Below are 27,693 nucleotides of genomic sequence, written 5' to 3'. Positions count from 1 at the left end.
AAACATCTCCATTCTTCCCTCCATTCACACCTGTCGCGACACCACTGGAGGCGGGCTACACTATGTTGGGGCGTGAGCGGAAGATGGCCTAACGATGTGCGGGACCGTAGCCCAGCTTCATGGAGACGGTTGCGAATGGTCCTCGCCGATACCCCAGGAGCAACAGTGTCCCTAATTTGCTGGGAAGTGGCGGTGCGGTCCCCTACGGCACTGCCTAGGATCCTACGGTCTTGGCATGCATCCGTGCGTCGCTACGGTCCGGTCCCAGGTCGATGGGCACGTGCACCTTCCACCGACCACTGGCGACAACATCGATGTACTGTGGAGACGTCACGCCCCATGTGTTGAGCAATTCTGTGGTACGTCCACCCAGCCTCCCACATGCCCACTATACGCCCTCGCTCAAAGTTCGTCAACTGCACATACGGTTCACGTCCATGCTGTCGCGGCATGCTACCAGTGTTAAAGACTGCGATGGAGCTCCGTATGCCACGGCAAACTGGCTGACACTGACGGCAGTGGTGCACAAATGCTGCACAGCGAGCGCCATTCGACGGCCAACACCGCGGTTCCTGGTGTGTCCGCTGTGCCGTGCGTGTGATCATTGCTTGTACAGCCCTCTCGCAGTGTCCGGAGCAAGTATGGTGGGTCTGACACACCGGTGTCAATATGTTCTTTTTTCCATTTCCAGGAGTGTATGATATAGCTACAGACAGCATGGTAATAAGTTTTACATTCATAGAAAAAGCAAATAACTGGAGGCTGAATTTGTCCAGTGGTTCCAGATGGTATGAATTACAATGCTATACACTTTTCAGGAGTAGTAGTTTACTCTAAAGGAATATGATTTTTTATGCAGACCAGGAATAAAGCAAAAGCAAGTTATTTTGACCAGCTATTGGTCAAATCAGTGCTCATACCATAGTTGTAGTTGTCTTACAGCCATATTTGCACTCCTGCTTGCTGTGATGTAAATATTCCTTACTGCCTTTGCAAGATCACAAACATGAGAAAGAATAATATAGGACTTCTCACAAAACCGTAAAAAACATTCCAGCCAATTTATTATCCAGATTAATAGTCAGCATAACTGTATACAAATGTGTTATGGCATTGATGTTAGTTGATCTTGGTACAAATCTCTTGGTACCTTTGATTTCCTGGGTTCCTTTCATATGCATTTCCTCTTCAAATCCCAGTTTGCTGAAAACAAATTTCTTCCTGAGTGATAGAATAAGTTTGTTTAACTCATCTACAGATTTTCAGCCCCATTCTTCAGTTTTCAGTGCATTGTAAAATTGACACTTTGTTTGAAATTTCATTATCTTACACCTTCCAGTTCTCTTGAAGTTATGCAACCATCCACTGTTTCCCATGAAACCACTTGAATCTATGTCACACATAATTTGATGTGCATAATGTAGTAGGTCACTATCATGCACATACTGTAAATTGTATTGGGCATCCTTGAAATGTGCAAACAGCACAGTGGAGCACATATGACAACACACATTTTACTGACTCATCTTGCAGAAATGCTAATATTTCATCGGCCACTTCTTTCTCACTACGCAAAAGTTCTTGGTTCCTTTTTGATGAAATGTCAACTCTGGCAACTGTTGTTGTAGATATAATCCAATGTTTCTTTGTTTGTCATTGCCATTGCTCTGCTGTATATCAACACCATAGTAATACTGTTGTGAGTTACTTATTGACTAAGCAGTTCAGCTACACTCCATGGCTTCATGCTGTGCTCAGCACTGTATACCTCCAGTTCCACCCCCTGTTTCCATTAGCAACCAATATTGTGGTTGCATGGTAGACAAACTGTAGGAAACTGAAGACCATAAACATCATTGGTCTTTTGGGACCTCACACTCAATGCGTTCCTTGTAAGACAAATGGGATTCTCAGCTGGTATGTGTGCTGTTACGCAGAGGGCTTGGATGGTAGATGGGTTCAAGAGAGGGGGTATTAATGAGGTAGATAGTTATGAAAGATTAAATGAATTTGTATAATTTAGAAATGTTGGTGTTTGAAGGGCAGGAGTTTAGGGCAGATTGCTTGGATTGTAAAGCAGCTGTTGATATAGTGTGTGTGTGTGTGTGTGTGTGTGTGTGTGTGTGTGTGCTCATGTGTGTTTTGTTCATTAGTTCCCAAAAGTAGCACATCTGGGAAGTGTGGTGTGAATTATATATAATAACATGATTAATTACTTCTGTTTGAATTTTTTCAAATTTATGATTTTTGTTCTTTTTTTTAAATTTCTGGTGTGACACTGCTTTGTTGACTTGAATATCACATCTCTAACAATTAATGTGTAAGTTGGAATATAAATAAATAACATAGAAGATGTAAGGTGCAAGTATCTCATAAGACTCTAGATAATCCATGATGCTTAGGGCAAAGAAAAGAAAATATATTGTTATGTTGTTCTGCAGATATCCAGATAACTCTCTTGGATTTTTGGTGCAGTCTGGATTAATGTTTGGGGTTGTGAAAAAGTCTCGGGTTTAATTTAATTTTATGACTGGCAAGGGTTTTCTTTCTTTTTTTCCCTACATATTAAACATCACACTTTTAAACATTTTGAGTGAGCACTGACATTGATGGAGAGAAGTGGCTTTTCACTTACTCATTGGGCAAGACAATGGGGGCAATGTGTTAATGGTGTTCTCATGTGTGAAGTAACACGTCTATACTTTTTTGATCACCTATACTCCTTTTTTTCCCCATTGTTTAGTAAAGGAGAAAATGAAGTGTGTGTTTGATGTTAACCTGCAACAGAAATATAAATATACAAAGGAAAGGTTGATGTTAGACATTTACTCCAGTTCAGAGAGTTCTTCAAATTGTGGGAAACATTTGATCTGCAGAAAGGGGTAGACTTTCAGTATCTACTGTTAAACATCTGCTAAACGTTAAAATAAATTCAGAAATTTCTTGTTCTGAATTTTCAAATGTGATTTAAAAAACAACCCATTTCTTGAAAAAAAGCCACGTATAGTGAAAAATACAACTGAATAAATAAAGTTTAATGTAAGACTTTCAGTAAGACTTTTAAGTAGTTTCAAAACTATGTCCTGTGTTGGACCCAACAAAATATGGTAAGCCTTGTAGTAGAAGCTGTAAAGTGCAATTATCCAATGTGTCTGACACTATAAAGAATCTTTTATGCATAGAAAAATAATATGTATGTAGAGTTGTCCTGCAGCTCTCCAGATAGAATGAGCTTCTCTGAGTGACATATTTAAAGGATGCATCTTATGAAACTCATTAAATGTTGAGATTTCGTATTGAAATGAATTATACCCATTATTGTTTATTTCTTTTAGAACAATGTTAAACACTGGTTAACTACTGTTTTCTAAGTAGATGGAAAGACCATTTAAATTCCTGATTATTTATTTCAGGCTATGGCACGTGAGCATAAAGGAAAACTTGCTCTGGACTCACTGCTTATTATGCCTGTACAAAGGATACCACGATATGAACTGCTTCTTCAAGTGAGTTGTCATATAAGTGTTGTTAACTATTTTTTCTTATAACCCATTTGCTGTATTCATTTTATGTGTTTTGTAGTCTTATGACATCAATCATATACATAGTAATAAAACTCTTGTATGTGCTTTGGAAAAACGGATAAGATGTTCAACAGCTTACTCCTACGTCATTTGTTTTAGCATAGATTATTGCTGTTAACATATTACCATAAAAATCTATATTTTTTTCATTTTACCATCCCTCTTGTTATTTGTTCCAAGCATGGTTTTATTGCCAAAAGTGTGCAGCTTAGTACATTATTTTTCCAATTTAATATGCTACATGGTAATGTAGGGTCAGGATTGGAACTAATTACAACTGATTAAGGTTGTGAGGCATGTTTAACATTATTTATCATCAGAAAACTATACACTTGCAGAGTATTTTGTTAACTGTTTTCTAAGTCTCATATTCCTGAGATTGCAAATGAGTTATTTCATGATTTTCATTATGTCCAGTTCTTTGTTGGGGAAATATCTCTTCCAAATTTCTACTTTTCTTATCAAAACAACATTTTCCAGATGCCATCTACTTATCTACCATTTGGTCAACATGTAGGCAATTTCTTACTGTGACGATCTAGAAAAAGCTTTCCTAAGTCAGGCTTTCATTTTTTACAGTTAGAGGAAGCCACCATACATCACAACAAGTAGAAAATTTGTCTAAGTCATCCTACATCCGCCAACAGCCACTCAACAGTGACACTTTCTCATACGTTACAGTGTCATAAGCAAAGAGTCACAGATTGCTGCTCACTCTGTCCATCAGATTGTTTATGTATACAGAGAATAAGAGTGATCCTATCACACTTGCCTGGGGCACTCCTGATGATACCCTCATCTGTAATGAACAACATACTTGGTTCTATCACTTAAGAAGTCTTTGAGCCACTTACATATCTGAGAACTTATTCCATAAGCTCAGACCCTCATTGACTGTCTGCAGTGGGGCAATGTGTCAAACACTTCCTGTAAATCTAGGAGCGTGGAGTCTGCCAAATGCCCTTACTCTATGGCTTTCAGGATATCATGCAAGAAAAGGCAGAGTTTCACATGAGCAGTACTTTCGAAATCTTGGTAGATTTGTGGATAGATGTTTTCTGTCTCCAGGAAACATGTTATATTCAAACACAGAATGAGCTTAATAATTCCACAGCAAAGCAGCATTAAGGATCCAGTATGAGATTTTTACTCTGCAGTGGAGCATGCGCTGATATGAAACTTCCTGGCAGATTAAAACTGTGTGCTGGACCGATACTCGAACTCGGGAGCTTTGCCTTTCGCGGGCAAGTGCTCTACCAACTGAGCTACCCAAACACAACTCATGCCCCATCCTCACAGCTTTACTTCTGCCAGTACCTCATGTCCTACCTTCCAAACTTTACAGAAGCTCTCCTGCGAACCTCGTTCTGGAAATATCCCCCAGGCTGTGGCTAAGCCATGTCTCCACTATATCCTTTCTTTCAGGAGTGCTACTTCTGCCAGGTTCGCAGGAGAGCTTCTGTAAAGTTTGGAAGGTAGGAGATGGGATACTGGCAGAAGTAAAGCTGTGAGGATGGGGCATGAGTTGTGTTTGGGTAGCTCAGTTGGTAGAGCACTTGCCCGCGAAAGACAAAGGTCCCGAGTTCGAGTCTCGGTCCGGCACACAGTTTTAATCTGCCAAGAAGTTTCAGTATAAGGATATTGGTCTGTATTTTGCAGGTCCATTCTTTTACACTTCTTACATATAGAAATCACACACACTTTTTTTACAGTGAGTTGGGACTTTGTACTGTGTGAAAGATATGTGTTAAATGCAAGATAAGTGCATCACTAATTCAAATGGGCACTCTCGGGAAAACTGAACTGGGATTCCATGCAAACCTGGTGGCTTATTTGTTTTCAGCTCTTTCAGTTGCTTCTCAATAAAAGGAACACCAGTTTCTGTTTTATCCACACAAGAGTCTGTGCACACTCAAGCAATGGTATGTCTATATGATCCTCTTACATTAATGATTTTATCAATGTGAAATTTAAAACATCAGCTTTCCTTTTGTTGTCTTCTAATGCTACACCAGCCTGGTGAATGAGTGACTGAATAGAAGCCTTTAATCTGCTTAGTGATTTTAGGTAGGACCAGTTTTTTTTGTTTTTTTTTCAGCAAGATCTTTTGATAAGGTATTATAATAGAAGTTGTTGTCTGCTTTGTGCATCAATCTTTTCATAGACAAATATATTTTTACTAACTTTTGCCTGTTGACACTTCCATGCTTTTTTCTTTCTTTCTTTTTTTAAATGAAGAATGCAAAGATCTGTTTCCTCAGCATTTTCTGTATTTTGTTACGAAACTATGGTGGTATTTTCTGTCCTTAATCCAGTTACTCAGCTCATACATCTCAAGAGCATGATTTACAATCAGCTTAAGCTTTGCCCATAATTCCTCAGTGCCCATCAGAATGGAGCTAAATTATGCCCATTCATTTTCTAATTAGAATGCTAACAAGTGCATTTCTACCCCTCCCAGCACAAAAGCTATACTAACCTCCTTGATGGTTTTATTAACGTTAGTAACTATTGCCTCTATGAGCACTAATTTGTATCTCTATATTGACAGTGTTGATTAAGTCAGGCCTGTTTGTAGTTGCAAGGTCTAAAATGTATTTCTATTGCATGCGGGTTTTTGAAACAGGTGCTTAAAACAGTTTTTGGGAAATGTGTTCAGAACTATTCTATAAGATTGTCTGTTCATACCACCTGCAGTGAGTCCTTAGACATCCCAATATATAGTCAACAGTGTAAAGTTACTTCGAACTAACAGTTCATAATTGGGGTAGTTCTATACTACTGAGTGTAGACACACTTTAAATAATTGTCCAACTGTTACAATGGAATCTGCAACTGTTAAAAACAACTGATGATTACTTTTAGTTCAAATAGGCCAGTACTTGCTTCCACATAACTTTGCAATTTCAACCTTGATAGACATAATATCTCATTATCTCTCATTACTTGATGAGATTTAGCAGAAATGAGAACAGCAAGGAATTTAACATCAGAATTGTAGATTATGAAGTAAACAAAGTTAAGGAATTTCGCTTCCTTGAAAGCAAAACTGCCCATGACAGATCTAGCAAGGAGGCCACAAAAAGCAGACTAGCATCATGAAAGATGGCATTTCTGGCTAAGAGAAGTCTGCTGGGTACCAAACATTGGCCTTAATTTGAGGAAGAAATTTCTGATTTCTGAGAATGTACATTTGGAGCACAGCATTATATGGTAGCGTATCATGGACAATGGGAAAACCAGAATAGAAGAGAATCAAAATATTGAGATTTGGTACTAGAGAAGAATGTTGAAAATCAGGGAGACTAGTGAAATAAGGAATGGGAAGGTTCTCTGCAGAATTGGTGAAAGAAGGAACATATGGAACACAGTGACAAGGAGAATGTATAGGAGGATGATATTTGTAAATATCTGTAATGTAGTGACCTAGCTGCAGTTCCTAAAAATTATTGAAACAGGGATATGTAGCTGATTTTCACATCTGCATAAATTTTATGAAAATTTTTTTGGGGATTTGATAAAAGCAACAACTTGATTTTTTAAGATTTACTTGTATTTAAATTTTCTGTCTGCTGTTGAATACTAACAACCCAAACCTTTCTAGATGCTGTTGAGTAAATCACATTTCTTATTATTACTGTAAATTTTATTGATGGTCTGCTGTAATTTTCATTCTGGTTTGATGATGGGTGTGTATTATCTTGTAATAATTATTGACAAGGCTGGGTTATTTTAATACATAGACCTCATTAAGCTAGTCAGAAGACTGATGACTAAAAACATAATATTTTTGTTGACTGCAACGAACACTCCCCTATCCTTTGATGTTTCACCTGTATTTTTGATATATCTTCCATATTTTGATAAATATTTCACAGCTTCCTACATTGAGTTGTGTCCAGCTCTTGGTACCAAATACGATATGTGTGATAGCTTTCCTGGAGGGCACCAAATTCAAGGACTATGTTAGACATGTTTTGCCAATTTACTGTTAAAATTTTGACATTGATTTACTTTGTATATGTTCTGGTTTAACTGTCTCCATGTCAGATGGCAAGTATTTATCAGAAGACTTCAAACTATAACTTAGCCTGAAAAAACCATGTGCTCTCCATAAGTACTCTGCTGACAGAATAGCTGTTTTCTTTGTGTAATGCATCGCTGACCTATGAAGGGCAATCATATAATTATCCACCCCATAGCACAGGTACAGTAATCTGCAGCCAAGACTATCACAGAAATGATGGAGCTTCTGGTTGAGACCCTCCACTCAGCTCCAAACCAAAGGACCCCAATCAGTTCTAGGTAAAATAGTGTAAATTGTAAACTCTGCTTTAAATCCAAGAGTGAGGCCAGCAGTCTTCACCACTTCTCCCAGGTGTTCATATGAAATGAGAATGGCATCAGAACCCAAACTGTAGGTGTCATTGATACCGACATGAGCCACAACATAACGACTACTGTGCCATTCATCCTCAATAGCTGCAGGCAGGCCTCCTGCATGCCTCAGTTGAGGCCCCCTGGCAGACATACTGAACACATATTGTGGCTGTAGAGAAATTCAAGCATGGTGGTAGGTAGTGGCATGTGGTGACATTTGGACAAGGGGAAGCAATTATAGAGGATAGTTTTTTCGAAGAGAATCAATGAAAAAATTACATGTTTAACTGTTTACATCCCTTTAGTGTTAAATTCTAAGTTAATGTACACAATACATCAAATGGCAGAGAGGCAGAACTGAAATAGCACACCAATGAAAAATACAGGCCTTTTCATATGAACTTTCTAAAACATAATGAATGGAAATTAGTTCTCTGTCACATTGTCTTTCTTTTACTTGAATCCTAATTCAATTCTTCTTTCCTTCCTGTTGAATTCTTTGACTATAAGCTTATAGAACTCTGCCTCACTTTCAGTTTTAGCATATTCTTTTCTACAGACAGTACTGGTAGATTTGAGAGTCTCTGTTGTCCTTGGGAGTTCCTGCAGTAGCTATGAATGCAATATTTGATTGTTTTCTGTAAATAGTCTTAAATGATTAATTATGTTATTTTATGCTCCTAACATTCCTTTCCCCCCTTGAATTCATAAAAATGGAAATGAAATTCAGATAATTTGAACATTCACCACAATGTTTCATTTGACTCATGTGTATCATGTGACATCACTGGCTAGCTTGCTACTCCTAGTGTCATATTGCTAATTCACAGTGCCTTGTTTTGGAATTTATGTTTCATAAAATGAATTATAAATGGTGTGTAGTACCATACCATACAAATACATCTACAGAAAATCCTGAAAAGTTGTTTTTGAGTGTTCCAGAGAATCAGAAGATGCATGAAATGTGGTTGCACTGTACCAGCAAATTAACACCTCGTTGATGCACAACTTCACCAACTTAATTAAAAATGTATTGCATTGTGAAGTTAACATTAACTTATCTCCAAGATAAGCTCTCCCAGTGTTACAATGAAGGATAGTGTCATTCAATGAAATTAAACACCTAGTAAAAATTGTCATTTTACGTAGCTGCACCACCATTATTAGGTAGCTGTTGTTAGAGCGATAACCTGTCAAATTTTATAATACGCTGCCCACAAATTACTGGTTTGCAGCTAACCCAAAAGAACACTTTAACTTATTTGTAATATGAGTTGACAGTCCTCTCATGTGAAAATCAAATCACAATTGTACAACTTCACCACACCAATCAGAAAGAGAATATTATTGTGGTTTTTTTCCCTTCTGTTTGCATGTACTTGGATTTTAAATCGCTGTTCACACACATCATGTTCAAAAAGATATTTTCAAGTTAATGTGGCCATGATTTTTTACTATATTAGGAACTATGTTTTTTTTTATCTTTGTACTGCCTACCTAGGATACTTGTTTAAACTTTTGCAGTTCCATCATCTTACATTCAGATGAAGTAAGTCTGCTCCAGATGCTAACATAGTTTACACTCACAAACTTCACATCCCTTATGTTTGTGTCTCCTGAATGTTGTACATGGTTTATATCTCTCTGTATAACCTCATCATCCTAAACCTCATTGCACTGAGGTCTTATGGTCATATCTTCACTACTAGCAATTCATTCCAAAAAGTGAATTGCTTCTTCACAAAGTAAATGCATTTATCCTCTGTTCTCTGTTTCTCAGACTAAGACTCATGTGAAGCTATGTGCAATACATCCCAAAATCAAAAAACCACTACAATCAGTTCTTACTAATGTTATTTTCGTATTTTGTGTAAAACTTTTAAAAATATATGACCCTGTTAAGAAGTATGTCACCATCTTCGTGACTTCAGGAAGGCATATGAATGAGTTGATAGACCTACTCTCATGAAGATCCTGCAAAAACTAGGGCTAGACGAGAAGACCAACAGCCTTATCCAATAGACTTTAAGCAACACCAGGTCACAAGTTAAGTTCAGAGGAACCGTCTCATAAAGTTTTGAAATCAAATTGGGAGTCAGACAGGGAGATGGTCTGTCCCCTCTCCTCTTCAACTGTGCCCTGGAAAAGGTGACAAGAGAGTGGCGGAAGGAGTTAGCTTGAGTGGCTTTTCCAAATGGTATCTCTCTGGGACATAAGTGCAATGGTCTCAATGTTGATTACTTGGAATTTGGTGATAACCTAGTACTTCTATCAGATTCAATAGAAACTTCAGTGAAACAACTCAACATTCTCAGACAGCAAGTGGCAAAGGTTTGGCTTCATGTATCACTTGAAAAAATGCAGTACATCTTAAACATAGGTCAATATCCTAGTAGACCAGGGAGAGATCAAGAAAACAAACAGGTTTAAGTACTTGGGAGAATGGCTGGAACCTAACCTATCTGAAGGAATAGCACTATCAACTTGAGTCAACAAGCTATATCTGGCATACCATCTGACCAAGAATACTTATAATAAAAAATGTCTCTTCCGTAACACTAAACTGAAGCACTACCAGACAGTCATCTGCCCTGAAGCCTTATATGCTTCATAATGTTTAATACTCAATAGGAAGGGACTTACTGAAAAGCTCAAAATCCAGGAGAGAAAGATAATGAGGAAGATACTGGGGCCAGTCAAGGAAGGTGACAATTATAAAAGACGACCCAACTGCGAGCTCTATGAGTACTATGAAAGAATCACATATGTAGCTAGGAAAAGATGTCTAGCATTTTATGGACACGTTTACAGGATGAATTAATGACAGATTGGCCAACCAGCTCCTCTATTACTGGGAAAAGAGGAAGACCAAGTCACCATGGTTGATGGAAGTGGAGAAAGATCTTCAGGAACTGGGAATAACAGAAGGAAACTTGAAGGATCGGACAATACTCATGACAAAGCTTAGACAAAAGAGGTTCCAAGACAGACCACCAGGAAAGAAAACTGGTGCCCTCTGGACACAGAAGAGGAAGGAACAACACAGCTAGAGGATATGTAACTAGTGGGCAAATGTCAAAGCCCATTCCAAACGCAGTAGTTGAATGTTGTGGTCCTAGTTGGCCTATACGAAATAAGAAGAAGAAGAAGAAATGACCCTTTGGGTATTCAAACACGTGAACTCTTACACTGCAGTAAGATGCACTGTCTGTTGCATCACATTATGCCTGATGGATCCAGCATCTATGCTGAGTGTCTTCTACTCATGAAATCAGCACTAAATTTCACCAAGAATAATTTGTGCTTTGGGTCATAGTTCACGACTGATAGCCAACAATCTAGTTATAATATATGGACCTAGTTGCAAAAGTTCTATAATTCTTTAGTTTTGAGTGAGTTTAATGATGTTGCAGGGAGCAGAGAAAAGAATGTCCATCTTTGCACATATCGCTGCTGTAAATGAGTGGAACATAAATGCATCAGCTTTTGCAAGGCTTCCGTTATCAGCATTCACAAAATTCCTTTCTATTGTTACTTAAAAGTTCTAATTGTGTTTTCCATCACTAAATAGCTAAACTGTTTGCAATAAAAGTATGGAAAAACATTGTAACTTCAGCTAACACTACTATAATGCAAGTATAGCTTTGTCTTACTCCTAGCCTGTGGTGTCACCAGAGCATCAGCCAATAACAGAGTGTTTTTGAGCATGTGGCCAGAACTTGATAGTTAATGATTTTTAAGCTTTAACTACATACAAATAAAAGATATTTTGTGAGATTATTGATGATAAATGCTATTTAAAAGTTACAATCAATCATAATAACAACAATTCGAACCATATTTTTAACACAGGAAAACAGCCTAATACAGAAGTTGAAATCCAGGATTTTAGTTTGCAGTATGTCAAAAAGAATATCAGTCATCCCAAATGCTTTGCTAGATATCTGTAGTAAGAACTGAAACTCAAATTTTCAAAGAACATTACTGAAACTTGGAGCTTTGTGGTATATATTACTGTCCCATTCATCAGGATTGTTAATAATGCTGTCAAATGGTTTTAAAAGATTGAAACTACATTCTTTAATATTTTGATTAACCTTCAATTATAGTTCCAGTATGTGAGACACATTTTTGGAAATATTTTTAACAACCTTGTCCAGCACAGCATTGTTCTTTGTGAACTAATAAAGAAAGGTTACAAAACTACTTAGTGTAATACAATACTTGCACAAGACAGTGTATGAAAACTGTGTCAGAGTATTTGTCCTTTACTCTCTTCTGAAGGCCATACAATTCTCCAGCTAGCAAAACAGCACAATCATAGCATTGAGCTACTAGTTTTGAACCACATACATACATTTTCAGAGCAAGGTACACATTATTTTACAGAGCAGTTGTGCTTTGGTCAGTACTTACATAAACAAAACTAAAAATCTTCCTTGTGGCTCAGTACAGTAGAGAGCTGAGAGTGCTTAGATACATCACTGGTTTCATCCACAGTGAATGCAAAGAAGGGTGCATTTCTTATCTCTTTCTTAATTTATCTCAGTGGAACTGTAGCAGCAGGATCTATTAGGTCATCCTGAATGTGACTGTATTGTGCAAGGAACACTCTTTTCATCTGTAGATGGTGGATCAACATTTTATTGTATTTGTTTAGGAGCAAAACTAATTCAACATATTTTCCACAATTTGCAGGAAATTCATTTTCTGTGTGGCTCCAAAATGGAAGTACCTGCTTAGCAAGAAAGACAGCTATACCAGTCAAACATTGAATTACTTTTCTGTTTTGTTTTACAATCTCATTGTGTTTTTGGATGTCTAATTTCCACTGCTAATCCAACTAGAAATAAATGATATACCAAAAGTAGTGAACAAATGTATTGTTGGCCTATAAATTAGTTAAGAATCAGGGATACACCAGTGACATATGGTAGTACAGATAATGGACCATGGAGGTGACAGATTGTATTGTTCTAATTATATCTACATCTACATACAGACTCCACAATCCACCATATGGTGTGTGGCGGAGGGTACCTCATACCACAACTAGCATCTTCTCTCCCTGTTCCACTCCCAAACAGCTCCTGTTGCATCTCTCAGTCTCTGCTAATCTTTTATGTAATCATAGCTTATTTTCTAAGCCATGAGTTGTCCTATTCCTCTTCTTTAATCTCTAGACGTCTGAGCTTTGAACTTTTACATTTATCACTGATATCTTCCTGCTTGCTACTGCTGCCATTGTTAGGCTAATAGAAGCAAAACAGGGGTGGGCCTGCCTCCAATGACTGGTCACAATGTCTCCCTCACATCCACCTACTTGAGCTCATACATGTAAATCCCCACTTAATCAGTTTTAAGATAGAGTTTAGCTTAGTCTTCCTTCTTTATAGTTTAGTACATGTCAACTCAACTTTATCACAACCTCACATGTATAAAGTGAAATGAACTGCTTTAATTTATTCATGTGTACTATTGTAAACTTCTTATTCATTAGTTGAAGTATTACGTTTGGTCCACGAGTCCTTAAGACATGAAAAGACCCTCTCCATGGGCTTTTCAAACTCCTTGATGGCTCTTTTCTCACACTTTTGTCATGTAATAATGCCCCATTACATAATCATCATAGTTGTATTTTATTTTGCCTAGATTGCACTGTAGGATCCTGGGTATGTTGCATAAACTCCCAAAAAAAATTTCAAATGGAGTGACCGCAGCTGATGAGTGTGGTGTGGTGTTCCATAGAAAAGTGGAAAATTTATCCATTAATTCCAGTTTTCATGCTTCATTTCCACATAATGGTATAGATAGTCTGTTAGTGTTTGATGCATCCTGAGTGCTCCATGCATTTTAGGGTGGTATGCACAAGACTGAATCCTCTTGATCTTCAGTACATGATAAACCATATTTAAAATGTCACTTGGGAAATTTCTTCCTTGGTTATTCAATAATACTGCTGGTATCTGCAAATGCAAATTAATCTCTTTACTAAGATTTACACTATTGTGTCAGCACCCAGTTGTGCCATAGGCTCTGCTACAACAAACTTCATGAGGGCATTTTGAAATCTTAGGATATATCTGTAACCTTTTTTTTTTTTTAACTGAAACAGTCCAACTAAATTAATGTCACTATGATTGAATACTATGGTCAATACTAAGGAATTTTTCACCTTATTCTGCATAGTATTGTTCTTCTGACAATTCTGAAAACTCTTCTACGACTTTCTTCACATCTCTCCGTGATCTATGCCTTTCAATATGGTCTTATGTGTGGCTGATCGCTTGGTGTCCACTGTCAGTGAATCATGAAACTGTTTCAGAATAGCTCCCTTTTCTGCTTCACTAATCACTGGTTGCTGATTGTCTTGTCCTTTCTTGATGATCTCTTCCACATTCCTAATGATTGCAGCTGGATTTTCTGGTATCCATGACAACCCATCTGCATCCGTGTTTTGCAATCCCCTTTTTGTGTATTATGTCAGTCATATTCCCATGAATTTAATTAACCTTGATGATGGATCACTAATATGTGCCAGCCATTTCAAGGATTTATAATCAATACATTCCTTCAAGCAAATATTCCACAGTTCAAAGCACGAACAGCTGCAGACATGAGTAACATAGAAAAAGACATTCTTGGAGTAGTGAAGCAACTTAAATCACTTTTAAAAAAAAACCAAGTCTTCTGGTCCAAACTGTATACCAGTTAGGTTCCTTTCAAAGTATGCTGACACAATAGTTCTGTACTTAAAAAATATACAATCGTTCAATCGATAAAAGATCCACACAGGTCACACCAATATTTGAGAAAGGTAGTAGGAGTAATCCACTAAATTACAGGCACATATCATTAACATCAATATGCCGCAGGTCTTTGGAACGTATATTGTATCTGAAAATTATATATTACCTCAAAGAAAATGGTCTATTAACATACAGTCAACACAGATTTAGAAAACATCATTAATGTGAAACACAACTAGCTCTTTACTCACATGAAGTGTTGTGTGCTATTGACAAGGAGTTTCAAATTGATTTCATGTTTCTGAATTTCCAGAAGGCTTTTGACACTGTACCACAAAGCAGCATGTGGTGAAATTGCGTGCATATGGAATATCATCTTAGTTATGTGGCTGGATTCATGATTTCATGTCATAGAGGTCACAGTTCATTGTAATTGAGGGAAAGTCATTGAGTAAAACAGAAGTTCTGTATCTACACTGAAGTGCCAAAGAAACTGGTATAGGCATGCATATTCAAATACTGCATGCATATTCAAATTGTTGTTGTTGTGGTCTTCAGTCCTGAGACTGGTTCGATGCAGCTCTCCGTGCTACTCTATCCTGTGCAAGCTTCTTCATCTCCCAATACGTACTGCAGCCTACATCCTTCTGAATCTGTTTAGTGTATTGATCTCTTGGTCTCCCTCTATGATTTTTAACCTCCACACTGCCCTCCAATACTAAATTGGTGATCCCTTGATGCCTCAGAACATGTCCTACCAACCGATCCCTTCTTCTTGTCAAGTTGTGCCACAAACTCCTCTTCTCCCCAATCCTATTCAATACCTCCTCATTAGTTATGTGATCTACCCACTTAACCTTCAGCATTCTTCTGTAGCACCACATTTCAAAAGCTTCTATTCTCTTCTTGTCCAAACTATTTATCGTCCATGTTTCACTTCCATACATGGCTACACTCCATACAAATACTTTCAGAAACGACTTCCTGGCACTTAAATCTATACTCGATGTTAACAAATTTCTCTTCTTCAGAAACGCTTTTCTTGCCATTGCCAGTCTACATTTTATATCCTCTCTACTTCAACCATCATCAGTTATTTTGCTCCCCAAATAGCAAAACTCCTTCACTACTTTAAGTGTCTCATTTCCTAATCTAATTCCCTCAGCATCACCTGACTTAATTCAACTACATTCCATTATCCTTGTTTTGCTTTTGTTGGTGTTCATCTTATATCCTCCCTTCAAGACACTATCCATTCCTTTCAACTGCTCTTCCAAGTCCTTTGCTCTCTCTGACAGAATTACAATGTCATCGGTGAACCTCAACATTTTTATTTTTTCTCCATGGGTTTTAATACCTACTCCAAATTTTAATGTTGTTTCCTTTACTGCTTGCTCAATATACAGATTGAATAACGTTGGGGAGAGGCTACAACCCTGTCTCACTCCCTTTCCAACCACTGCTTCCCTTTCATGTCCCTCAACTCTTATAACTGCCATCTGGTTTCTGTACAAATTGTAAATAGCCTTTCTCTCCCTGTATTTTACCCCTTCCACCTTCAGAATTTGAAAGAGAATATTCCAGTCAACATTGTCAAAAGCTTTCTCTAAGTCTACAAATGCTAGAAATGTAGATTTGCCATTTCTTAATCTAGCTTCTAAGATAAGTGGTTCTCTTTTCTCCAAAAGTCTCTTTAATTTTCCTGTAGGCAGTATCTATCTTACCCCTAGTGAGATAAGTCCTCTAGCCATCCCTGCTTAGCCATTTTGCACTTCCTGTCGATATCATTTTTGAGACGTTTGTATTCCTTTTTGCATGCTTCATTTACTGCATTTTTATATTTTCTCCTTTCATCAATTAAATTCAGTATTTCTTCTGTCACCCTAGGATTTCTACTAGCCCTCGTCTTTTTACCTACTCGATCCTCCGCTGCCTTCACTACTTCATCCCTCAAAGCTACCCATTCTTCTTCTACTGTATTTCTTTCCCCCATTCTTGTCAATTGTTCCCTTATGCTCTTCCTGAAACTCTGTTCAACCTCTGGTTTAGTCAGTTTATTCAGGTCTCATCTCCTTAATTTCCCACCTTTTTGCAGTTTCTTCAGTTTTAATCTACAGCTCATAACCAACAGATTGTGGTCAGAGTCCACATCTGCCCCTGGAAATGTCTTACAATTTAAAACCTGGTTCCTAAATCTCTGTGTTACCATTATATAATCTATCTGAAACCTGTCAGTATTTCCAGGCTTCTTCCATGTATACAACCTCCTTTTATGATTCTTGAACCAAGTGTTAGCTATGATTAAGTTGCGCTCTGTGCAAAATTCTGCTTCCTCTTTCATCCCCCCCTCCCCCCAATCCATATTCACCTACTACGTTTCCTTCTCTTCCTTTTCCTACTATCGAATTCCAGTCACCCATGACTACTAAATTTTCGTCTCCTTTCACTATGTGAATAATTTCTTTTATCTCATCATACATTTCTTCAATTTCTTCATCATCTGCAGAGCTAGTTGGCATATAGACTTGTACTGCTGTTGTAGGCATGGGCTTCATGTCTATCTTGGTCACATAAATGCGTTCACTATGTTGTTTGTAGTAGCTTACCCGAACTCCTATTTTTTTATTCGTTATTAAACCTACTTCTGCATTACCCCTATTTGATTTTGTATTTATAACCCTGTATTCACCTGACCAAAAGTCTTGTTCCTCCTGCCACCGAACTTTGCTAATTCCCACTATATCTAACTTTAACCTATCCATTTCCCTTTTTAAATTTTCTAATCCACCTGTCCGATTAAGAGATCTGACATTCCACACTCTGATCCGTAGAATGCCAGTTTTCTTTCTCCTGATAATGACATCCTCCTGTCCATGTGGAGATCTGAATGGGGGACTATTTTACCGCCGGAATATTTTACCCAAGAGGACGCCACCATCATTTATCCATACAGTAAAGCTGCATGCCCTCGGGAAAAATTATGGCTGTAGTTTTTCTTTGCTTTCAGCCATTCACAGTACCAGCACAGCAAGGCCGTTTTGGTTTGTGTTACAAGGCCAGGTGAGTCAATCATCCAAACTGTCGCCCCTGCAACTATTGAAAAGGCTGGTGCCCCTCTTCAGGAACCATACGTTTGTCTGGCCTCTCAACAGATACCCCTCCATTGTGGTTGCACCTACGGTATGGCTATCTGTATCGCTGAGGCACACAAGCCTCCCCACCAACAGCAAGGTCTATGCTTCATGGGGGGTGGGGGGGTGGGGGCATGCATATTCAAATACATAGATATGTAAACATGCAAAAAATGATACTGCAGTTGGCAATGCCTATACAAGACAACAAGTGTCTATTGCAGTTGTTAGATCAGTGACTGCTGCTAGAATGGCAGGTTATCAACGTTTAAGTGCTTCCAGAATGAGATTTTCACTCTGCAGCGGAGTGTGCGCTGATATGAAACTTTCTGCCAGTTTAAAACTGTGTGCCGGACCAAGTTCAAGTCTCGCTCTGGCACACAGTTTTAATCTGCCAGGAAGTTTCAACATTTAAGTGAGTTTGAATGTGCTGTTACAGGCAGCACATGAGCAATGGGACACATAATCTCTGAGGTAGTGATTAAGTGAGGATTTTCCTGTATGACTGTTTCATGAATATACTGTGAATATCAGGTCTCTGGTAAAACATTAATTCTCTTATATTGCTGCAGCCTGAAGAAGATCCTGCAATAACAGGAACTATGACAACTAAAAGGAATTATTCAACATGACAAGAGCAACCCTTCAACAAATTGCTGCAGATTTCAATGCTGGGCCATCAACAAGTGTCAGAATGTAACTATTCAACGAAACATCATCGATATGGCCTTCGCAGCTGAAGGCCCACTTGTGTACCCTTGATAACTGCATGACACAAAGCTTCATGCCTCATGTGGGACTGGAAACGTGTTGTGTTGTCTGGTTAGACAAGTCTCATTTCATATTGTATCGAGCAGATGGACTTGTAAGTGTATGGAGACAACTTCATGAATCCATGGACCCTGCATGTCAGCAGGGGCTGTTGAAGCTGATGGAGATTGTTCAAGATGGTGGAGGACTTGTAACGGTGTGTGGCATGTGCTGTTGGGGTGATATGAGACCCCTGATATGTTTAGATATGATTTGGACAGGTGACACATATGTAAGCAGCCTGTCTGATTATCTACAATGATTCATGTCCAGAGTGCATTCTGACAGACTTGGGAAACTCCATCAGGACAATGTGACACCCCAAACATCCAGAATTGCTATTGAGTGGCACCAAGAAAACTCTTCTGAGTTTAAACACTTCTGCTGGCCACCAAACTCCCCAGACATGATCATTATTGAGCATATCTGGGAATCCTTGCAACTTCCTGTTCAGAAGAGATCTCCACTCACTCGTACTCTTACAGATTTATGGACAGCCCTGCAGTATTTGTGGTGTCAGTTCCCTCCAGCACTATTTCAGACATTAGTTGAGTGTATGCCATGTCATGTTGCAGCACTTCTGCATGCTCACAGGGGCCCTACACGATATTAGGCAGGTGTGCCAGTTTCTTTGGCCCTTCAGTGTCTATAAATGATTTGGAGATGATCTCAGCAGCTATCTTAAATTATTTGCAGGTGATGCAGTTGTTTAACAATTAGTAATGTCATCAGAAGATCAAAAGAAATTGCAAAACTATTTAGAAAAAATTTCTGTATGATGCAAATATGGCAATTGGTACCTAAATAATGAAAAGTATGAGGTCATCCACATGAGCGCTAATGGTTCAAATGGCTCTGAGCACTAAGGGACTTAACATCTGAGGTCATCAGTTCCCTATAACTTAGAACTACTTAGACCTAACTAACCTTAGGACATCACACACATCCATGCCAGAGGCAAGATTCAAAGCTGCGGCCGTAGTGGTCGTGTGGTTCCAGACTGAACTTCCTAGAACCACTCAGCCACACTGGCCAGCATGAGTGCTAAGAGGAATCTGTTAAACTTCAATTACACAATAAATCAGTCAAATCTAAAGGCCATAAATTCAACTAAATACCTAGGAATTACAATTATGAACAACTTAAATTGGTGGAAACATATGGAAAATGTTGTGGGGAAGGCTACTTAAATTGGTGGAAACATATAGAAAATGTTGTGGGGAAGGCTAACCAAAGACTGTGTTTTATTGGCATGACACTTAGAAAATGTAACAGATCTATTACAGACACTGCCCGTACTATGCTTGTCTGTCCTCTTTTGGAATACTGCTGCATGGTGAAGTATGCTTACCAGACAGGACTGACAGAGTACATCGAGAAAGTCAAAAGGAGGCCCCACATTTTGTATTATCACGAAATAGGGTAGCGAGTGTTACTAAAATGATTTGGGGTGGACCTCATGGGAAAATATATGCCAACCTACATAGAGAGAAATGATCATTATAGTAAAATAAGGGAAATCAGAGCTCACACAAAAAGATATAGATGTTTTTTTTTCCATGCGCTGTACAAGGTTGGAATAATAGAGAATTATTGTGAACGTGGTTCAGTGATCCCTCTGCCAGTCACTTAAATGTAATTTGCAGAGTATCCATGTAGATGTAGGTGCAGGTGTAGCTCGAATCTTCTTCTGTACACACAAGGTCAATAGTACTTCGCTGCCTACACTCTAGCTAAAAGCTCTCACTTGATCGTATTATATCCTTTCTCAGCAGGGTTGAGCATCCTGAATGCAGAGGCTACTGACAAATTCTGTCCTAATTCTCCTTGGCTCAACATGGTACCGATTGACTGCTTGCTAACATCGATTGTGATTATGAATTGTTTTGTAAAATCAAGGTACTGTAAGATGGGAGCTAGCTATTTTCTCTTTTCATTCCTGGAAAACAGCTTCCCATGGTGTCAACCACTCATAGTTTGCTTCTTTCTTCAGCAGAAAGCTCTTTAAGTGATTTGTGGTGCTAGGTCTTGGATACTCTGTCATCATGCTCTTCTTTTGTGGGTTGGGTTTTAATCCTTCTGTCATAATTATGTGCCATACATAAATTCTCTCTTTCTGTAGGAACTCACACTTGTCAACCTGCAATTTTGAATTGTGTGATTGGAATCTCTCAAATTCTTGTTCTAGTTTGGCATTATGCTCTTCTAATGTAGCTCTGAATGTAAACACATTACCTGAATCATATCTTGTGTCCCTGAAGTCTGGTTAATACTGTGTTCATCAGTCTCTGAAAAGTGGCTCTACCATCTGTTATTCCCATCAGTACCCTTTTGTATTCTAATGCCCTTCTGTAGTATAGAAGGCTGTTTTCTCCCCATCTGGTGGTAACCCTTTGCATCGTCGAAAGTGTTGAAGTGCTTAGCTTTTCCTAAGCAATCTAAAATGTCATTGATATGGGATAGCAGAATACAGTGTTAATACAAATGTCATTCACCCTCCAGTAGCCCACAACTATTCTCCATTTTTGTTTCCCTGAAGCATCTGTCTTTTTGGAACCATCAATAATGGGAAATTTTACCCACTTGTACTCAGTGTAATGAAATCATTTATTAATGTTCCATCTATCTTGTTTTGGAGGGCTTCCTTTTGCACCTCTGGTAGTTGATATTTTCAGATCTTTACTACTTTTCCTTACACTTTCAGTTTAATTTCATATTTCACCATCTCTGTGTATGTCAGTCTGTCCCCGGGCATGTGAAATACATCATGATATGCAATAAACAATTCAGTAATTGGAATCCTTTCTTATTTGTTTATGTGATCCACTTCCACCATTTCCTTTAATCTGCTCTTGGTCCACTGAAACACAAATAGTCTTAATAACAGTGCAGCATAAGACTAATATTGCTTTCATTTACTTACAGAAAACACCAACTGCAAACGGTTTTTTTTTTAATTAAAAATTTAGTTTGTGCAAGGATTTTGTTTCTTCATACTGCATTTTTATTCTATGTAAAAAAAAATTAATTTGTTAAATTTCTGTATTATATATTACTTTGTGAACATAGTCATAAAAACATATGATAACATCTAAAAATAATTTGGATATATTTTACAGACACTTATCAAGAACACAGAACAGAGCCATCCAGACTACAACTTACTTCTGTCAGCACAACGTGAGGTACATGTCTTGGCTGTGAAAATCAACTGTACTGAACGAGAGAGTATGGAAGCAGAACAACAGCAAGCAATGCTTAGGGAACTGGAAAATGTTATTGAAGGCTGCTCCAATATATTCACTCCAGATAGAGTGTTTCTGCGTTTTGATTTGGTGTCCGTTACTGGAGATGCAGCTGGCTCTGGCAATCCAGAGCGTGGATTGTTCCTTTTTAATGATTTACTCATTATTACTACAGTTAAACGCCGCAGTGGTGCTATCAGGAAGCCTTCAGCGTGAGTATGATATTTAGATTTCTTAATTTTAAGCAAACTAAAAACATTTATTACTAGCAATTCTTCTGACTATCAAGATCTGAGAATTAAAACTCACACTGCCAGCATGCTGTGCAACAATGCTCATAGTAAATGGGGTTTTATTTACACAGCATGTAGCTAACTGTGATTTATTCACAATTACCTATGGTCTAATGTAAATATTAAGCAATTAATAGTAGATGAACAGCAACTACTCAGTATGATTGAAAAGCAACAACTTCAAATATCACACTCATTATGATTTACATGAAGTTTGTTTACTGCCTATATAAGCAAAAATACATATGTTAACTGTTGTTAACTCCTGATACAATATACACAAAGTAGTTTCTAACAGTTATTTCTCTTAATTGATGTATACCATGGGCTATTCCACATACATAAAGGTTCTAATATATGGCATGACTCATGTGGAACACCATCATTTTCTATCATGCTTACCACCAGATAATTTAATACTCATAATCTGACAAGCCCCCCCATGAACCATGGACCTTGCCGTTGGTGGGGAGGCTTGCGTGCCTCAGCAATACAGATGGCCGTACCGTAGGTGCAACCACAACGGAGGGGTATCTGTTGAGAGGCCAGACAAACGTGTGGTTCCTGAAGAGGGGCAGCAGCCTTTTCAGTAGTTGCAGGGGCAACAGTCTGGATGATTGACTGATCTGGCCTTGCAACATTAACCAAAACGGCCTTGCTGTGCCGGTACTGTGAACGGCTGAAAGCAAGGGGAAACTACAGCCATAATTTTTCCCGAGGACATGAAGCTTTACTGTATGATTAAATGATGATGGCGTCCTCTTAGGTAAAATATTCCGGAGGTAAAATAGTCCCCCATTCGGATCTCCGGGCGGGGACTACTCAGGAGGACGTCATTATCAGGAGAAATAAAACTGGCATTCTACGGATCGGAGCGTGGAATGTCAGATCCCTTAATTGGGCAGGTAGGTTAGAAAATTTAAAAAGGGAAATGGATAGGTTAAAGTTAGATATAGTGGGAATTAGTGAAGTTCGGTGGCAGGAGGAACAAGACTTTTGGTCAGGTGAATACAGGGTTATAATTACAAAATCAAATAGGGGTAATGCAGGAGTAGGTTTAATAATGAATAAAAAAATAGGAGTGCGGGTAAGCTACTAAAAACAGCATAGTGAACGCATTATTGTGGCCAAGATAGACACAAAGCCCATGCCTACTACAGTAGTACAAGTTAATATGCCAACTAGCTCTGCAGATGATGAAGAAATTGATGAAATGTATGATGAGTTAAAAGAAATTATTCAGGTAGTGAAGGAAGACAAAAATTTAATAGTCATGGGTGACTGGAATTCGTCAGTAGGAAAAGGGAGAGAAGGAAACATAGTAGGTGATTATGGATTGAGGATACGAAATGAAAGAGAAAGCTGTCTGGTAGAATTTTGCACAGAGCATAACTTAATCATAGCTAACACTTGGTTCAAGAATCATAAAAGAAGGGTGTATACATGGAAAAAACCTGGAGATACTAAAAGGTATCAGATAGATTATATAATGGTAAGACAGAGATTTAGGAATCAGGTTTTAAATTGTAGGACATTTCCAGGGCAGATGTGGACTCTGACCACAATCTATTGGTTATTACCTGTAGGTTAAAACAGAAGAAACTGCAAAAAGTTGGGAATTTAAGGACATGGGATCTAGATAAGCTGAAAGAACCAGAGGTTGCACAGAGTTTCAAGGAGAGCATAAGGGAACAATTGACAGGAATTGGGGAAAGAAACACAGTAGAAGAAGGATGGGTATCTCTGAGGGATGAAGTAGTGAAGGCAGCAGAGAATAAAGTAGGTAAAAAGACGAGGGCTGCTAGAAATACTTGGGTAACAGCAGAAATATTGAATTTAATTGATGAAAGGAGAAAATATAAAAATGCAGTAAATGAAGCATGCAAAAAGGAATACAAACGTCACAAAAATGAGATCAACAGGGAGTGCAAAATGGCTAAGCAGGGATGGCTAGAGGACAAATGTAAGGATGTAGAATCTTATCTCACTAGGGGTAAGATAGATACTGCCTACAGGAAAATTATAGAGACCTTTGGAGATAAGAGAACCACATGTATGAATATCAAGAGCTCAGATGGCAACCCAGTTCTAAGCAAAGAAGGGAAGGCAGAAATGTGGAAGAAGTATATAGAAGGTTTATACAAGGGCGATATACTTGAGGACAATATTATGGAAATGGAAGAGGATGTAGATGAAGACAAAATGGGAGATAAGATACTACGTGAAGAGTTTGACAGAGCACTGAAAGACCTGAGTCGAAACAAGGCCCCCGGAGTGGACAACATTCCATTGGAACTACTGACGGCCTTGGGAGAGCCAGTCCTGACAAAACCCTATCATCTGGTGAGCAAGATGTATGAGACAGGCGAAATACCCTCAGACTTCAAGAAGAATATAATAATTCCAATCCCAAAGAAAGCAGGTGTTGACAGATGTGAAAATTAACGAACTATCAGATTAATAAGTCACAGCTGCAAAATACTAATGCGAATTCTTTACAGATGAATGGAAAAACTGGTAGATGCGGACCTTGGGGAAGATCAGTTTGGATTCTGTAGAAATGTTGGAACACGTGAGGCAATACTGACCTTACAACTTATCTTAGAAGATAGATTAAGAAAAGGCAAACCTACATTTCTAGCATTTGTAGACTTAGAGAAAGCTTTTGACAATGTTGACTGGAATACTCCCTTTCAAATTCTGAAGGTGGCAGGGGTAAAATACAGGGAGCGAAAGGCTATTTACAATTTGTACAGAAACTAGATGGCAGTTATTAGAGTCGAGGGGCATGAAAGGGAAGCAGTGGTTGGGAAAGGAGTGAGACAGGGTTGTAGCCTCTCCCCAATGTTATTCAATCTGTATATTGAGCAAGCAGTAAAGGAAACAAAAGAAAAATTTGTAGTAGGTATTAAAATTCATGGAGAAGAAGTAAAAACTTTGAGGTTCGTCGATGACATTGTAATTCTGTCAGAGACGGCAAAGTACTTGGAAGAGCAGTTGAACGGAATGGACAGTGTCTTGAAAGGAGTATATAAGATGAACATCAACAAAAGCAAAACGAGGATAATGGAATGTAGTCAAATTAAATTGGGTGATGCTGAGGGAATTAGATTAGGAAATGAGACACTTAAAGTAGTAAAGGAGTTTTGCTATTTAGGAAGTCAAAGAACTGAAGATGGTCGAAGTAGAGAGGATATATCATGTAGATTGGCAATGGCAAGGAAAGCATTTCTGAAGAAGAGAAATTTGTTAACGTCAAATATAGATTTATGTATCAGGAAGTCGTTTCTGAAAGTATTTGTTTGGAGTGTAGCCATGTATGGAAGTGAAACATGGACGATAACTAGTTTGGACAAGAAGAGAATAGAAGCTTTCAAAATGTGGTGCTACAGAAGAATGCTGAAGATAAGGTGGATAGATCACTTAACTAATGAGGAGGTATTGAATAGGATTGGGGAGAAGAGAAGTTTGTTGCACAACTTGACTAGAAGAAGGGATCGGTTGGTAGGACATGTTTTGAGGCATCAAGGGATCACAAATTTAGCATTGGAGGGCAGCGTGGAGGGTAAAAATCGTAGAGGGAGACCAAGAGATGAATACACTAAGCAGATTCAGAAGGATGTAGGTTGCAGTAGGTACTGGGAGATGAAGAAGCATGCACAGGATAGAGTAGCATGGAGAGCTGCATCCAACCAGTCTCAGGACTGAAGACAACAACAACAGCAACAACAGTCTGACAAGTTAACCTTATGTAAACCATTACAGAATATTATGTCTTCTTTATGTAAATGCATATCCATATACAAAAATGACAATTTCACACGTCCATTAGACATACCTCCCTAGACGGAGAAACAGAAAAAGAGAATGAGAGATTCCATCTCATCTGAGACCAGACAAAAATAAAAATGTAGGATAATTGTGGAGGTTGGTTCATCTCTATCCACAGAGGTTATAAATTGTTAAAACACCAATATTCATTTATAAATACCCTGTATATGACATGCATATTACTCAATGATCATTCTCATTTTGCTGATGAAAATTGCAACCCTCTGTCACTAAAAACTCCAAATTGTAGTGCATATTATGGCAGTAAGTAATGTAACTATGCCAGCACATAAGGAACTGACCCTAAAATGAGTGAAAACATGAATTTGAAGAGTTCATATACATATGGAGCACCCTCTCCTTCAGGATTGGGAAAAAAAAGGCTCTGAGCACTATGCTACCTAACTTCTGAGGTCATCAGTCGCCTAGAACTTAGAACTAATTAAACCTAACTAACCTAAGGACATCACACACATCCACGCCCGAGGCAGGATTCGAAACTAGTGCTGCAACACCTTGGGTTTACTGTCATCTATCATTTGGCCCCATCTGATTTTTGTCTGTTTCCAAAACTTAAATAGCACTGTCAAGGACTGCATTTTGATTGTGATTAAGCAGTGCAAGCAGAGATGAGGGTGTGGCATCATCAACAAAGTCAGACATTCTCCAGTGATGGTACCAACAAACTAGTCTCTCACTAGGAGAAATGTGTTTACCATCAGGGTCACTATGTTGAGGAATTAATATACACCCATGATGGAGAAGGATGTAGACCATTAATGAAATTTGTTTTATTTAAAGAGCTTTAAGATTTTTCACATAAAAAATCTTGAGGCATTAATTTTCAGCAGATGTTCATGGATCTATTGTCCATTTTCACAAAGAAACCCACAACTTTTTTAGGGCACCTGCTTATTGCATCAGTGTGAGACTACACACAGATTAAGTAACATTTTATGTACCCATAGACTAAAACTATTGAAGAAACTCCACATTACGTGGCCATGAAATTTACAAATAAAATCTGGAAGGGTAATTGTAGTCTTAAAAAAATGGAAAAAAATACTGAAGGAGACCTGGAAAAACATCTGAAAACTAAATACTATTACCAGTGTAGAAGATTTCTTGACTGATAACCATTTATAACAGTTTCTATATAAAGAAATAATAGCAAATGTACAGTATTATAAGCATAGATATTTTTTATGATAACCATGTAAAATAATATGTATCTGAAGAAGTAACGAGAAATGTGTTATAACCTTATTTTAATTTTATTAGTCTGTATGTAATGTTAGAATTAACAAGTCACTTATGTCACAATCTTTGATTATATGAGATGCTTTATGTGATAATAAAATTTAATGTGATTTTATTTTATTTCACAAGTGGCTATACAATCATTAACACAACTAAGGTAAATGTAAATTCTGCCTCATGGATTACAATTACCATGCCTGAGGTAATTCAAATAGAAAAGACACTCGCTGAGATAGAGGGAGGGAAATGATTAGATTGTTGGAAAAAGAGTGCAAGATGAACTTTTCAAAATGATCACATTCAGTGAGGTCACAGGTACAAAAGGATTGTTTTCAGAGAAGAAAAGAGACATCAAAAGTATGAAGGAATACCTCCCTGAGGTACACAAACAATCTTACAGTGAATGGTGC

The 27,693-nt window shown here is 38.1% G+C and overlaps 1 protein-coding gene across 2 annotated transcripts in view; it reads left to right on the top strand.

The window, feature by feature from the left end:
* The window catches only part of LOC126298442 (rho guanine nucleotide exchange factor 17), a 950,787-nt gene that overhangs the window by 708,940 nt on the left and 214,154 nt on the right, over nt 1–27,693 (top strand). For both annotated transcript variants that reach the window (XM_049989771.1, XM_049989770.1), the window contains exons 6-7: nt 3,414–3,506; nt 21,774–22,111. In XM_049989771.1, coding sequence (XP_049845728.1) covers nt 3,414–3,506; nt 21,774–22,111 — 431 coding nt within the window. The remainder of the gene's footprint in view (nt 1–3,413; nt 3,507–21,773; nt 22,112–27,693) is intronic.

This window comes from Schistocerca gregaria, chromosome X (assembly GCF_023897955.1).
Source record: "Schistocerca gregaria isolate iqSchGreg1 chromosome X, iqSchGreg1.2, whole genome shotgun sequence".
Lineage (NCBI taxonomy): Eukaryota > Metazoa > Arthropoda > Insecta > Orthoptera > Acrididae > Schistocerca > Schistocerca gregaria.
This window is presented reverse-complemented; position numbering and strand designations above follow the sequence as displayed.